The sequence below is a fragment of the Strix aluco genome, chromosome Z (genome assembly GCF_031877795.1).
Source record: "Strix aluco isolate bStrAlu1 chromosome Z, bStrAlu1.hap1, whole genome shotgun sequence".
Classification (NCBI taxonomy): domain Eukaryota; kingdom Metazoa; phylum Chordata; class Aves; order Strigiformes; family Strigidae; genus Strix; species Strix aluco.
In genome coordinates, this window is record NC_133971.1 from 76339712 (window position 1) to 76356517 (window position 16806).

Consider the following 16806-nt stretch of genomic DNA (forward strand, 5'->3'; position numbering starts at 1 on the left):
ACCATTTCATGGTCACTGCAGCCAAAGCTGCCCTTGAGCTTCACACTCCCCACCAGCCCCTCCTTGTTGGTGAGAACAAGGTCCATCATAGCACCTCTCCTTGTTGGCTCTGCTATCATGTGGAGATAACATCAACACATTCCTCCTGGATTTCTTATGCCCTGTTGTGTTGTCCCTCCAACAGGTAATTGGGGTGGTTGAAGTCCCCCATGAGGACCAGGGCCTGTGAACTTGAGGCTGCCCTCATCCACTCGGTCTTCCTGGTCGGGTGGCCTGTAGCAGACCCCACTATAATGTCACTTGTCCCTGCCCTCCCTTTAATCCTGACCTATAAGCTCTCAGTCAGCTCCTCATCCATCTGCAGGCAGAGCTCCCTGCACTCCAGCTGTCACTGACATAGGGGGTGACACCCCCTCCTTGTCTCCCCTGCCTGTCCTTCCTAAAGAGCCTGTATCCCTCCATTCCAACACTATAGTCATAGGAGCCATCCCACAATGTCTTCATGATGCTAATAAAATCGTAGCCCTGCAGGCACATACACATCTCTAGCTCCTCTAGTTTATTCCCCATGCTACCTGTGTTTGCATAGAGACATTTAAGTTGGACTCCTGAAGAAGCTGACTTGCTGGAATTCCTTTGTGCTTCTCTTCAGGTGCTCTCCTGCTGACCTGTGATCCCTCTCCAGGCTCTGGGCATCTATTGCTGGCACTAGCATCAAGCTGGTAGGAGAGGGATGAACTGAAGTTCCCCTCCCGCAGCAACTTTAGTTTAAAGGCCTCTTCACCATCTTGGCAAGCCTATGACAGAAGATGCTTTTCCACTTCTCTGACGGATGGACCCCATCAGTCCCCCATAGACCAGGTTTCTCAAAACAAGTCCCATGGTCTAAGTAGTTGAACCCCTGTCTGTGGGACCAGTCCTGTAACCAATTACTGATTTACCAGATTCAACTGGTCCTTTCAAATCCCTTCCCTTTGGCTGGGAGGACTGATGAAAAAGCTACCTGCACTCCAGAGTCTGTTACCACTGCTTGCAGGGCTCTGTAATCCCTCTTGGTAGTCTTTAGACTGCTCCTGGCTGTATCATTGGTGCCCACATGAAACAAAAGCAGAGGATAATAGTGGACTGTATGATGTTTGGTAGTCTCTCGGTGACATCCCTGATACGAACCCCCAGTAAGCAGCACACATCTCTAGAGAGTGCATCAGGTCAGCAGATGGGTGTCTCTGTACATCTCAGAGTCGCCTACTGCTATCACCTTTTCTTAGTTGCACTGGTGGTTATACAGGGAGCAGGCTGGGCTGCCTTACTCAGCTCCAGCATCTCTCCTGATGTGCTGGCTCTACAGTCTGCAGAACAGTGAAGTGGTTCTGCAAGGGCATCTCTGGCTTAGGGGGAAGTCTCTTCCTCCTGCAGGTCCTTGCCATTGCAAGCTTCCATTCTTCTGCATTACTGGCCTGGCTCCCTTCCATGTGTCCTGGTGGGGGAGTTTTTGACTGTCTGTGGGCTATGAGTCATTGCAAACTGCTCCTGGAACCATCTATCTAACTCGTTCTCAGCCTCCCTGATGCTAGGCAGCTTCTCATGGTCTCCTGCAGCTCAGCTATCTGCTGCAGGAGGCCCTCCACATGGGCATACCTTTTGCAGGCAGCTCTTCTGCCTGTTCCTGCCCCAGGAGAAAGGCCTAGGCACCTCCTGCAGTCTAAGGTCTGCACTGCAGCCTCTCTCTTCAGCAGCTCCGTCTGGGGTAGGGCATCAGTCATAGCTGGGTAGATGGTGCAGACCCTCCAGCGGGAGGTGCAGACCCTCCAGCGGGAGCTGCAGCCTTTGCTCTCAAGCGCCTGCCATTTTGCCTTGAGGGTCAGGTGGGATGAGTGCCCTTGACCTGTGCAGATGGTCAACTCAATAAAAGTTGTAATGTCTGTCACCCCTATTTCATGTTTGAAAATATGACCAAAACTTTCTTCACTTAAAAACCTCATGAAAACCCATATATCTGCTGTTTATGAGGTCCTACAGTTCATGCTACTGACAGTACTGTGGTATGGAACTTTTGCATGTACAGTGCTAAAGAAGAACAGAAGCACAGAAGAAGAACAGGAACAGAATTTTTCAGACTTTAATAAAATTTAGTCCTCTAATTTCAAATTAATTGATGAAGAACATCTGAATTGCTTTTATTGCAATGTTTGTTGTATCCTTTGGAGCAATTTATGGCAAATTTTGAGGTCAATATTGTTTTGTTTCTTTCTTATTAATTTCTTTCTTGAAAAGATAATGATTCATGTTCTGTGGAACATGGTGCACTAGAGAATTAATGAGTCAGTGCAGTCCATAAAATTAAGGAAAGAACAATAGCAGAGAGTAAAATAATTGTTCATCAATTGTTATCATTGATAATACAATTATATCATCTACAGCAAACCATCTGATATATTTCTGGTAATGATCTCAAAGACAATATGAAGTGTATTTTCTTGTTATTCATTTGCTTAGATCTCCCAGCTAACTCACATGGGTAAAAAGCAGAAAACTAGCTTTACTAATTTATTTTCTTTTTTTAAAATCTCTTGGAACTTCCTGTTTTGTCCTAGTTCATTGTCTTGCTTTGTAAAGAAAGCACTTCATAATAATGAAATATTTTATATAATCAGAAATGTAGTAACTCACCTGAAATGTGGAAAAGGAAAAGGAAAGGATGTTGCTAATTCACCTGAAATGTGGAAAAGGAAAGGATGTTGCTAATGAAATTTATAACATTATTACAATATTTTGTAATACATATTATTACATATACAAATACAATAATACAACTTAATGCCTGCACTGCAAGACTATTACATCTCTCATTAACATCTGTGATTCATGAAGGTTTCCAACTATTTGAAATCTTCCTTATTAGTCCATTAATCTAATAGGTAATATACTGAGATTTTTTTAAATGTTAAAATCTTTCAATAAAAATGGAAACAAACTTTATTCTCTGTTTAATAGTGAGAGTTACATGCATTCAAAATGTTGTGAAACTTATTTTACTATCTTAACAAGAATCAATTACAAGCAACTTTCATTGAGAATGACGGGAAGAACCTTCCACTGGGAATTAGAGGTGCCCCAGCTGGCCCCTCTATCTGCACCTCTACTAGTAAACTACACAATGCTAGGGAACATTCCCAGGTAATGATACTCGGTTGTGCATACTGTGGCGTAGTTTGCACAACCTGGCATAGTTTAACATGGGCCACTTCCACGTAAGTTTTTTTGAAGGCAGTCTGTTCATGGCCATCCTGTTTTAGAAGGTAAGATCTAGCTGATATTTTCTGTGTGTTGGGTCTAGAATTGGAAAATTGTTTTTTGTCACTTTTAATTTACAGTTATAGGTATAGCTCTGTAAGCATTGCAGGACACTTAGTCTTGTTGTTGGGAACAGGCAAGAATTGGAACAGCCATGCCCCTGTCATTCATTATACTGAAGTGTGTGGACAGTGTCTTCCAAAAGTAGAGTTAGGACAAAAGCTTTGGAGTAGAAAAGTATACCCTAAAAGGAAGAAACCAGAATATACATAGGAACACTGCATCATATCCTGCTTCCTGGCCAGTGCAGGTTTAAAAACTACCTAGTTAATTTTCACTTTTTTCAAGAGCATAGTGACCCTTCTATTCCACTTCATTTTCAGTATTTATCAAAGCATCTGTTACAAAGTGCAAACAGTTAGTTAATGTCATTGTATATTAATAACAAAGCTCTTAGAAATCTGTTGAACAATTATAAAGCATAAAGACCACTTTATTTTAATGTGTGAAATCATCAGTGACTTTTTTTTTTTTTTTTTTAAATCAGGTTGGTTTATGGTTTAATGAAAATGAAGATCTAAGCATAACAAAGAGTTGCACTGAACCTTTGCCTTTAGAGAGGCTAAGACATCTCATAAAGGTAACTTTAAAAACATAGTTATTTTGAAGAGACCACTCACTATTCTAACCTGAGAAGTCTTATACAGAAGTTTCTTGGGTCGCTTTTTTTCTATAACTGTTGCAATGTTTTTGAGGTCAGGTGGTGCTTTCCATGTATAAATGTATAATATGATTTCCATGTATAAAAACTTAAAGTTAGAGATAATGTAGAAAGGAATCTAGGAGTTGTCCTTCAGTATTCTAAATCATAGTCTACTCAGAAGGACTTCATTGTTCCTGTGCTTTGAACCACATTAATTTTGCTACAGAGTAACCAGTTTTGTAAAGAACAGGAGACAAATGGTCCCTGCATCTAAGCTCATGGAAATTTCCATGCAAGAGGGAGTAATAGTGTGATCTGCATACAAGAAAATGTTTTGGATCTATTTGTCATGATACAAGATTTTATTAATTTCTCCTTGTCCTGTGGAAATCATCAATATAGAAAAGCAAATACTACGATTTCTGTTTCCTTGAATGAATTAGACTGATTTATCTTGATTTCCACAGCCTTATCACATTTTTAAATATATCACTTATCAGCAGCCATTACTTTATTTCATCCTTTTCTCTACACTCTTTGATTTGTGTTTGATGAAATTCCACTTGTAGAAATTAATTTACATATTTTTGTCCTTTTATAGTTTTTTTTCAGTTTATTTGCAGATACCAGAAAAGATCCTCCTCTGCTCAACTATACTGAGATGCTACTTTATTTTGCCTCCCACTCTGATCCAGTTGAAGGTGTTTACAGAGCACTTAGCATTGCTACTGGAACATATGTTCATAGAAAAGAAGAAGCTACTCTTCCATGTGGGGTAAAATATTACAATAAAATATTAGAGAATAGCAGTGGTGCTTGCAAATTATAAATAAACTAGATTTCTGTGTATTTTCTTATCCTGGGTAGCTCCAGTCCTCACAAGTAGTCCTGCTGACTTCATGGGAATTCTGCGAATAGTTCCACTCACTTTGGTAATAATACTTAGAGTATTCTTAGAAAAGTCTGAAAATTTGCTTGTCAAAGAATAATGAAAGTTTAAGATATTTACTGATAAATACTCCTTACACAGATGAACAGAGGACATTATTTGACCAAATCTTAGACAATTATGTCCAGCTATCAATCCCCAGGAATGAGATTGTGGTGTGACTTATGGTATTGTTATCTAAAGATATAAAAACCTGATATTATTGCTGGTCTTACTTTTTTTTCCACTATGTTTCTTTGGGCTACACCTTTGCTGTTATTTTCAAGTGTTTTGGTTTACCTGTAAATCAAAAGGATTCATGGTTAATAATTAGTTTCATATGAAATAATTTTAAAAATTCTTTTTAGAGCCATGATGAATGTATTGTCACCTCAAATTAAGCTGGGCTTTTGAACATTGTTAGCATTTCTGCAGTGTGTTGTTGTTTTTAAAGTCTCAAAACTGCTGTTAGTGCACTTCATTCATCAGTTCTTATTATTAAAATATAAGTCATTTTTTGAGACATAAAATATGTATCTGTGCACATCTTGGAAAGAGTTTGCTCTTCTAGGTAATAAAAGGTTTCACCATGCTGTCACAACCACATTGACTTTAGCATTTGCCTAATATTTAATATTATTGTGAACATCCAGAAATATATTAATAATAGTTGTGCTCTCCAGAAAGTGTAGAAAGTACATTATCTTACCACACAGTATATAATCCTATACATATTCATAATTACATTTTATCACTTTAAATGACAGAATATATTATTGTACTGCTTTTATTTGGCACAACAAAATTTTTGTCCATGGGAGAGACTGAATAAGACAATTTTCTTTTCACATTTCATAGGAAGAAAGAGAGCACAGAACGCTTCCAAATAGATACAGTAGATCTGAAATTAGTTTCCTTATTTCAGTGAAAAGTTCTAACTTTCATGTCATTGGGTATAAAGCAACACAGCCTGTTCTCCTCCTTACTGTTTTCTGTTTGGGTTGATCTGTTTGGTTGGGACTGCTGTAAGATTGCAAGTAGCTGCTCTGGCATTATCATTATCATCTATGTGTCAATGAATTCTTAAGACTGTGAGTCACAGGTGAAAGGAAGCATTTCCCTTCAATACAGAATTAACAACATATCTTTGAGGAACAAAGGTTATATGCCATCCAACCTGAGAATTTCCTTATGCTTAGTTTCCCACTCAATGTATTGTTTCTGTGAATCTGTGCTATCTCATGTATGTCTCACAGTGTATTATACAGACAGCTTGTGTGCCCAATTCGTCTCAGGGAGTTCCTTAGAAACACAGAAATATCTAAGAATTAGATGCTAAATGAACATCTTGCATGTGTGGATTCTCTTTGATTTTATAATTGTCTTTAATACGTTGGTGCTCAGAATTGCAGGGCTGATAAGAACATCATTTTAATCTTTTATTTCTTCTTATGCCTTGTGTTTTATATGAGTACACTTTAACAATAATGTTGAAAACAGAAAGGAGAATAAAATCCTGTTGCACTGAAGTGAATGAGTTTTCACCTTTGACTTCAGTAGGGCCAGCATTTCATACATGATATTCCACAACCACAAGGGGGCAAAAAGGAAATGGTGGGTTGGTATCATGTCATGTTTGTTTCAAGCTCCATCAAACAGAAAGACATGGACCCCTGAAGACATTCAAAGTGGTCTTCAGCACCAAATTAAGAACCTACACCTTTGTCTACCTGGGGCAGTATACATGTGATCTAAATGTCCCAGTTTTCACTATGGGTACTGGAAATCCAGTAAGTATTATGAATGGAATATTCATCAGTGGAATATAAAGAGCTATCCAGCTCATCTCAAAGAATTTTTATATAAACCTTAGATAGCCAGCTTATAAGTAGACACTTACACAGCAGCACCTAATTTAAGTTGTCTCTTCTCTTTTTCTGGTTCTGTGCTGATAATTGTAATGACTTCTCATTGGTAGCTGCCTACAGAAATATGTCTGAAACGTTAATAATGTTAACAGGAGAAGATCAGACAAACCTATTCTAGAGACTTTTGTTACTTTTACTAACTTCGTAGCTAAGACCCACTTTAAATGCTTAGCTTTTAAGTCAATAATTTTGTTGAATTGTTGTGTAGATCTTATAGCTAGATGTAAATGGTACAGTAGGTGATAGAAAAACCTAAGTGCTGGTACTCATGTAATGTCCACTGTTGAGTGTTAAAAAGACTGTATCAATGACTGTGATCCTCCTGTGTTGAAAAATACGTGTATTAAGGCCTAAGACATGTAACAGAAGTGTGACTGACTCTCAAAAGTCTCTCCTTCCTAATGAGGAAAGAAATGGTACATTCAATTAAATGCAATTTCCTGTTGTAGTTAATGGTTAGTTATACAGTGGCCTAATGTAGTCAAAGCATTATTCACTTATGTGAGGTCCTTTCTCATCTTTGTGCTCCAAAAGTCTACAGCAGATTTTTTTTTTCTCTTTGACCACCTCTAATATGACCACAAAGATACCTCATTGCTTGTTAAACTTCTTATTTTTCTGCATAAAGCTTTTTTCATCTTTTTCTGTGAAGAGTTGGTGAGCCTATGTTAACTGTTAACCAAAATAAAGTTCTTGCAGTGACTCCTTGATTTAGACTAGAAAATTCATGCTTTTTTTTTTGTGTGAACATCCAGAGTCACCAAGTTTACTCCTGATACAAAGTTCTTGATAAAGTATTGTAATTTGTAACTATTAAGTATTTTTATGTTTTGCTGCTCTGAAGAATATTAATTTCTCAGTGGAATGTTGGCCACGTTCCTGGAAGCTGTTTATTAAATTTCTCCTAATGCCAATGTTGTAGATATTTCTGGACTCAGGATATATTGCTTCATCCTGTAGTTCAGTAGATAATTTTGTGTGAGTTGATGATTTCAGTTTTGTAAAAACTGAAGTTTAGAAGTATAATCCACTGATCCTTAATTAATGTCTAACTGAAGCAAATGACCTACTCACAGACTGTTTATCACCAAGTATTAAACCTATGTTTTATTTTTTTAGGGTTTTCCTTATATGAACATAGTGCCAAATGAGAAAATTTTAATAGAAGACGACGAAGAAGTCTTGGATTACACAGGTGAAGGACTCATTTCAGTGGCAACTCTACTCAAAGTCTTTCATTCTGGAGGAAGTAAAGATGAAGATAATAATAGATTTAGTAATCTGCAGAAGGAAGGCAGCTATGATAAGGTAGGCTTATTGATTCAAAGAAGGTTTTATACCTTATATAAATAAATAAATTAAATTAAAATAAATTAAATATTAAAATAATATTAAATAAATACTTGCTGCAATCTTTGCTTTTCCCCAAATTTTTTTAAACACTTAATAAATTGACCCCATATTATTTTTTATTAAGCATTTCATCAAAATATACAAAGAATTAGGCACTGAAGATCTGACACCCATTCCAGTTGCACTCCTTTTGGAGCATCCTTTCATTCAAGACTTGATGAACACATATCAAGGCTACAAGCTTCCTGTAAGTATTGCTTTCTGGGATCAAGAACTTTGTAAGTACACATACTGAAATTTACATCATTACAGAAATGTAAATGTAATTAATTTAGATACTGCCGATTTGCAGTGTAGACCAGATGACAGCATAGCAGGTTGTAGATTAGATCAGTTGTTTTGTTTACCATGAAAACTCTGTTCATCAAAATCTACACTGCTTCCTGACCTATTCTTTTAACCTGTCTTGCTGGCCTATACCTATACACCTATACATGTTTTCTACTGCCTTGTCACATGTGGCATTGCCTTTTCCCCCACCTGTAGGAAGTAGCCTGGTTGGATTCTCTTCCCAAGTAGATTTTACTGCAAGACACTATGGGAAATGTAATAGAACACATTCTATCCCAGGTCAACCAGGCTGCAGAAAAGGTCACACAGAGGTAGTACAGGTCCAAAAGTTTTTCCCTGCCATATTCTAGAGCTTCCCTGTTACTACATTCAAATGTGCATTAAAACAGTTGCACATAAGGCAAGTTTGGGCCAGAATATCAGCCCATTAAATGTGTAAGAAAATAGTGTGAGACAAGATGAAAGCATGCTTGTATTCGCATATCCAAAGATCAAACATAAACAGTCTTCACAAGATTGAGATGATCGCCACCAGGGGCACAAACTATAAATCTGTCCCACAAACTGTAAATCTGAATAGATGCATGTCACTCCAGGCTATTTCTTATATTCATCACTTCTAAGAAGTGTATTCATCACTTGTAAGAATTGAAGTGCCCAGCATTTATTATATCACTTGTAATCACTGTTACTAAAAGACAAGCTATAAGAATAAAAGAATATATTTACTCTGTCAAAGTAAGGGTTAAAAATTTATTTGCCATAGTAGGAAGAGATAAAAAAGGAAAATGCAAGACAAAGACAACACAGCTGAAGATTATAACTATCAATGAGTATTTACCCTGCCTATGTTAATGTCTCAGCCAACTTGGGAAGATAAACACCATGGAATGTTAGGTAATTCCTCCCTTCCCCATTCTTTCTTTCTGACACTTTTTATTTAATCGAGTACTGCATTTCCTAATTTGAACATTTTTTTTCCAACTTCACTGAATTTCTTGTAGACCAAAACATTTCTTAAACTAGCTCTGTGTTCTATACATGATCCATCTCAAGAACTGTTCTTTACACAAACAACTCACTGACTTTGCAACATTTAACATAATGCAAGCTCCCCATGAAGACCAGATGTGATGCAACCTAAAGTAATACTTAACTAGGATGTAAACTGAAAAATGTTATGTTTATATGCTCTACTATTTAGAGAGAGGGGAACTTTGTTTTAAAACCTTCTCACTAACCAATAGCTGAATATCAAGAGCACAGCATCTATTCTTTATCAAATTTTCCAATCTTCCTGTACCACTTTCAGGAGTAACTATGTTATATAGCTTAAAGAGTACATTGTAGTAGATGTTTAAATTTTGTTTCCTACCATCCATCACCTATGTTATTTGTGGCTGGCAGGATATGTTCAGGGCAGCAGAGTTATAAAAATTGTAATTCTATGAGAAAAGGTGTAGGTGAGAAACTATTGTATATGAATCTTGGCAGGAGTTGAGGGTTTCAGTGCACATGCTCAAGTCCAAAGGAGTTTCCTCAACTTGTTTACCAAAGCCATATTGGTATCATTGCATATAAATAATACATTTTTCTACTTATCTGGCAGATTCATTTGATGCCTGTGTCTCCTGACTTGACAGTTAGATAAAGCAGACTGCTGTTTTATGCATGAAATAACAATTCACAGTCTTATTTTCAAATTCTGACTAAGTGGGAAACAGCTAAGACCACAAGTACTTACTCAACTTTACAGCAATTATTATATTCACCAGCAGACATAGAGACCCAGTGGCCATTGTTTTATGTGGGTTAGAATTCTGGTCAAAAACATATGAACTCCAGGAACAGTTTTCCTCTGACAATTCTATATTTGGTGAACACATGAACTTATTTCTTCCCAAAACATTTCCAAAGTAAGTAAACAATATTTTTAGCATCAATTATTTCTTTCCGAAGTACTCCTGAGACTATAAAAATCTCTATAAAAATGAAATTCAACCACAGTGCTGTTATTTTGAGATCTTTTACAAGATAAATATAGCAAGTTAGGGTGTGGTTTCTAAGGTTAAAATGCTTCTACTACTGCAGTCATAAACAGTAGAAAATAAAATGTTTTGCTGATGGAGTATCTAGCTTACATTTTTTGAAATTTGAGTGAGGGAACCTGATTCCTTTGGCCTCTTGACCTGTTCAATTTTAACCAGTACTATCTCTGAAAAAGTACGGTCTCCAGGTGAGATATATTCTTGTCTTTAGAAGGGAGGTTGTTTTCTCAGTTCATATACCAGTGGGCTGGCAACATCCTACATGATGATGACCTTTCTGTTAGCCTTAGTACAAATGCCAACAAACGAATAAGCTTGGAAATTGTATTACTTTTTCATCTGGTCTCTTCTGTCCTGATTAGAAATCTTTCTGGTCCTGCCTAGAACTTTCAAGTGGTTTCCCATTATCAGCACATTTTTTTCACTTATCAGATGAAATTTATTTGTTTAGAATAGTTAGACCACACCTATACGTGAGTGTGTGTTTATGAAAGCACTTCATTACATTCTGAATGAAATTGTCTTTAAATACATTTAATAATAAGTGAGAGAATATTTTTATTAGACTGACTGATTCAGATGGAAGAAGCAAGCACTTCTGCTTTTTCTACTGCATAGGTTTGTCTGTTAAGGTTGGTCTATTAAGGGGTCTTCTTCAGGCCTGGTATTATTTCTTGTTACAAATTTTGCCTTCTGTCCTGAGACTGTCACAGGTAAACCACACATTTTAGTGCCTACTTCTATAATTCTCAATGCTTGCATTAATCTGTTAATTTGGGTAGACTACATTCTTATAATGACTGAGGATAACAAGTAGTTTGATAATTAGCATTCTGTTTGTTGATATCAAAACTGTTATGCATTTGATAATGTTGTGTCACATTTTTTTATCCTGCTTTCAAATCCTGAATAGTCATTTTTAAAAAACTCCAGTTTTGAAGATAGGGATATCACATTGTATTTCTATGCATCTGTGTTTTGAATACATTTAGCATAGGCCCTTGCATCAAGCTTGTTCCTTCTAAGTTAATTGTCATATTATTACTGCTGTTATTGTAGTTGGTTTTGTTAATCATTTCAGTAACATTCAAATCATTCAAATGAGACTTCCACTGAGACAGGATTCCTAATAATATATAGTTAACATGTCTTTGTCAAAAAAACATTTTAATATGTTGAACAATTATTACAAAACCTGCTTATACTCACAGCAGCCATTTAATATTACACAACTCAGCAAACATTCAGCAGTCCATGTATAGTTTAACAAAGTAAAAATGCTTTCTGTCTAGGGGGAGTTCATGCAGATTATATTCAGTAAGATTTATGAGGTGGGCCATATAGTTCATAGTCAATATTTAATGTTTTAGCAGAAAAAAGCACTGCTGAATCACTGTCTACTCATAGGCAGTAGTTGTAATACTTATGAAACCTGAGGAGCCTTTTTCATGTGGTGTTTTAAATGTCCCAGTGTGCAAGAGAAGGAAAATTTAACTCAGTGTTTAAATACCTAATTTAGAAAAGAGACATGTGTTATGCTTCTCTTTATCATGTATTCTATCAAAAAAATCTTAAGAAATACAAATATATGTTAAAAATATTGTTTCTTACATTAAAAAAATTATAAAAATATCTATTCATGTAACAGAAACATTGTTTGCTTCATTAAACACAGACATAGTAAATCTGTTGGAGTACTATTTCTCCAGTGTTTTGAGTTTATTTAGTTTTGGTTTCCTCTGCAAAACTGGTGGTTACACAAATAAATTCTGTCCAGAGGAAACTTTTTTTAATTAACACATTCTTAAATGTTGTCACTCTCTTTTCTGCAACAGATTATAATTTTCAATCATACCATTCTTACTTTTAGACTGATATTTAACGTATATTTCTGTGGTATTGCTAAAGCATAAAATTTCCACTTCCCACACATATGAACACAGTGACAGTGTCTTTATGTATCATTTATCATTTGCTTGACAGTGATCAGCAGTACCGTTCTCAAACATTTTACAGGAACAGAGACTTGTACTTTATATTTAGAACTCTCTTAATAAAATTCACATTTTATCCTGCCAGAAGCACTACAGTTTACTGAGATCCTCATCTGCTTTGTGTGGTAATGATAAGTGCTGATAATGAACTTGCTGAAGGTTCCATTTGCTAACATTTACTTTTGTCGAACCGGAATTGAAACTCCTTTTTCTGACTCAATGTGATGAAAAAGGCTTCCTTAAACTAAAGTATTTCTTAGAGTCAAAGATAAATATTAGTACTACCTTCTAAAACAAAGGACTGGTAAAATTACCTTTTAATGTAGTTCTTCTGTATTCACTGAAATACTCCTGATATTTTGCAAGGCATGTGAGGCATCATTACATACAGGCAGTTTCTGTTTTTGAAAAAAAGTCTGTATCTTCAAAATATGCATAAAACACATATTGGAATATGTATCTGAATTTAAACTAATTTATTTTATAAAAATTCTGATGGTTAATTATTCTCCTAAAGGAAAAATGTATTTACTGACAATACCAGAAAATGCTAGAAAGTTAAATTACTATTTGTCTTTGTATTAGACATTCAGCACATTATTTTTTTAAATTAAAAATTTCCTGTTCAACCTACTTACACAGTGGATAATATTGCTGCAATTGGAATTAGAGACAATTGTGCTCATAAAAAAATATTGAAAATTAACAAATTAGACAATGTGTTATAAAGAATGCAGAAGTGCACAAAAATTAACTAAATGCAGGTATGTATTATTCCATATGTCAGTTACTTATTTTATTTCCGTTTCCTTGAAGTGTTGTTTAAGTTCAGCCTGAAATATGACATATAGAAAAAAAGAAACTTTATTGAAGAATTTGTCTGTGTTTGTTCTAAACAATATTTGCTAGTTTAAACAGCATTCTTAGTATTTTTCTTTACTGGTAAGTTTAAACTGATGCTTAAGATATCTGCTTGCTTTAAGAATTGCATTTTAACACACTGTAGTTTTGTAAAACCACTGAAGGCAATGATGTGTGGATAACATGAAACCATTATCTCAGTGATGTTAGTGATACATCAGGAACTCTTTTAGAATTTGCTATGAAGACTGTTCTTTTTGCAGTTGTCACTGTATGTTTAAGTTTTCTTTAGTGCACTGAACATACGTAGTGCTTAAGCTGAATGGCAGCGTTGTTTTTAGTGACCTTGTGGGAAGACATCATATGTAACCTAGGGAAAGTGTAATTTATAGTAACATATCTCCACTGAAGTTAGTCTTCTAGTCTTCTAGTCATTAGTTAGAAAGCTCACCCCATGGAAAGACAGGCATTATTATTACAAGTTTTAAGGTAGATCAAGCTGCAACATGAAATAACCTTTTAATGTTTCATTTTTCTTTTCATAGGATATAAAAATCTTTCTCCAAAGATCTGAACAAGCACAGTCAACTGATGAAAAAAACCCCACATATAAAGACATCAATGTCTGAAAAATTGTTGTTCATTAAGAAATTAAAAACATTAAGAAATATTTATTTTCTAAGTTTGTAAGAAATTAGTCTTAGATCTTCAGTCCTCCCTTCCATGGGAAAAGATTGTTTATTGTTGTGAGAGCAAAATCCCATTGTAATTACACGTTCTCTGTTAATTTAAATTAAAAAACAAACAAACAAACAAACGGGAAAGTTATGGTTAGTTAATATTAAATAATCTGATGATACTTCTAAATAAAATTAAACAGTTTCTGAACTTAAATAGAGCTGATGGTGTGTTCATTAATAATTGGTGTAAGAACAGAGTATGTCGAGTTCTTGTAAGTGAGCTAAGATATCTGGTCAGCTTTTGTTATGTATATAGTTTATTAATTCATTAATTTTTAATGAATTAAATGTAATCAATTAATTTTTAAAAATGTTGCAATTCATAGCTAATAAAATAAGTACATTAAGACACTGTTTTCTCTGAGATCAGGGTAAACTAGTAAAAGGACATTGTGTACATGAAAATGGAGTGCTTATTGATGTCAGAGATTATGAACCTTTCTTATCCAACCTTTCTATTTCTAACTTTCCATTACAGCTCAACTCTGCTACCACCCACTAAAAATCTGCAGGCTTTCTCCAGTGCAGCACCACACACAGAACAAGGGAGTGGGTAGCACAGGGTGCTGCTCCCCAGTAACCTCCCCTCCCATCGTGTTGCACTGAGCAGGCCCCAAATGCAGCCATAAGGTAGGCACTACACCATTTGTGGTTCCACTGCTAACTCTGCACATAATATTGCTAGTCACTAGAATTCACGGTGGGGCTCCACACAACTGTTTTAATCTACTGAAAGCCCTTTTTTAATCAGCATAGTGTGTTCAAGGGCACCCTATACTCCAGACACTTGTATGATAGGTGTTTGTCTAAAAATCTCTATGACACACAATGACATCTAGCGGATGTTGCCTTCTGTGGGAGATTGAGCAGAGTCTTGGTGAAACACTCTCCTTATTGACTGCTGAAGTCGTTGTTGTTTCTTCTATACCCAGTCTTAGTGGCTTTCCTGGAAGTTGTTCTGGAATAATTTTCATAGAAATTTTCTTGTTAATAGGATGTTCATGTTTCCTTGCAGTTTTATTCAAGTTTCCGTTCTCTTGTGGCTAATGATAGCTAACCGTAAGACGATAGGAAATATTTTTTCATGGAACTTTAACATGCATTTTAGAACACTCTTTTTGTAATTAATTCCTCTGGAATTCAACATTGACATGTCTAATAAATCCTCAATTTTCAGTGGTACTCATTCTTCTGATCTACAGTTTCAAGTTTTCTGAAGACTGAACATAGCAAGTAGGTAGCTGTGGTTATCTGAACTCAGTATACCTTCTAATTTGCAATCTGTCAGCTGCCCACGATGTTGGCAAACCTTGTGCATTCTACATTGTCTTACTGGCTTAGAAACATAATTAATAAGTAAATACTTCCAAGAAGCCTACTCATAGTTGAACACTGCTCTGTCATTCTGGGGTATTTTTTTCTGCATTTGGCAATACCCTGGTAACAATTACACAAAACATTTAAAGCTTCCTTTCCCTGGTTTGATTCAGCAAAGTACTCAAACCTATGATGCTCTCTAAGAACACAGATAGTCCCATTGAAGTCAGCTAACTCATAGCGAACCACAAACTTTTGCCCTTTGTTGGGAAGTGCTATCTGCACAGAATACTTGTACATTTTTAATGTATCTTTATTACTTTTTAGCCAAATATGCATGACATAGTATAGTACTTGTATAACATTTGCTGATGTTCCTCATGAGGTTTCTAAATTGCCTGCTTGAGGTATAAAACAATAAGTATCAGAAAAAGCAACAGCAGCATACAAAAAAGAGAAACTGGCATAGTTATATTTAGACAATGACTAACAGACCTACCTGTAAAATACATTCTGTTTTCTGTTGTGATAAAACAATAAACATTTTTTCAGATTTTTAGAACTTGCTGATGACAATAATGGCAGGTTTGTCTCTTTGTTGATTAAAGACAGTCGAATTTTGAAAGGAAAGTTGGTAGTCTAGCGGTAGCAGATCAAAGTATCTATATGTGATATACAAAGCTCAGAATAGAACCCAGTAAGCTTATCACTTCAGGCAAATAATGTTGTGTCTCTTCACTCTACATATTTTGTGCTAACCACACCGGCACATTGTAGCTAAGTACTATCTTAGAAACAGATGTAACTTTGTTGTGCCCCCGCAAACCATGTTAAAACCTCAACATCCTCGTTTTACTTATGACAACAGACTTTATGATGCATACAAATTAATCTGCTTTGTTACCAGAATCATTTCTTCACATAGAACATACAACTTGTTCAAAATTTCATCCCCAATATTCTTGAAACATTTTATATATATATATTCATACAAGATTTTGGGTTTTTTCTTCTCATATGAAAATATTACGTGGGTAGAAAAAAATCACAGTGCAGTTCTCTGCCTTTTGCATGTTTTGGAATCTTTAAATTTTTTATTTTGTTCCGTATTTAGTTTCTTTAATAAAAGCCAGCTTTAATTACTGTTAAATTCTGAATTTGCATACTGGAGTTCTCCATGTGAAAATAAAAAGATATTCTTTTCAGAAAGGTGTACCTACAGTCCATAAATCTGAATGAGGTAAAAGGGAATGTCAGCTACTGGAAATCATAAACTGCTATTTAGATAA

At 35.6% G+C, this 16806-nt stretch overlaps 1 protein-coding gene across 1 annotated transcript in view; it reads left to right on the top strand.

Annotated features, from left to right (window-relative positions):
* SPEF2 (sperm flagellar 2) overlaps nt 1–14197 on the top strand; it is a 98329-nt gene extending 84132 nt beyond the window's left edge. Inside the window, exons 36-40 of the mRNA XM_074813669.1 lie at nt 3842–3934; nt 4599–4772; nt 7973–8161; nt 8331–8453; nt 14006–14197. Of these exons, the coding sequence (XP_074669770.1) occupies nt 3842–3934; nt 4599–4772; nt 7973–8161; nt 8331–8453; nt 14006–14089 (663 nt within the window). The 3' untranslated portion in view covers nt 14090–14197. The remainder of the gene's footprint in view (nt 1–3841; nt 3935–4598; nt 4773–7972; nt 8162–8330; nt 8454–14005) is intronic.
* Nucleotides 14198–16806: the final 2609 nt, after the last annotated feature.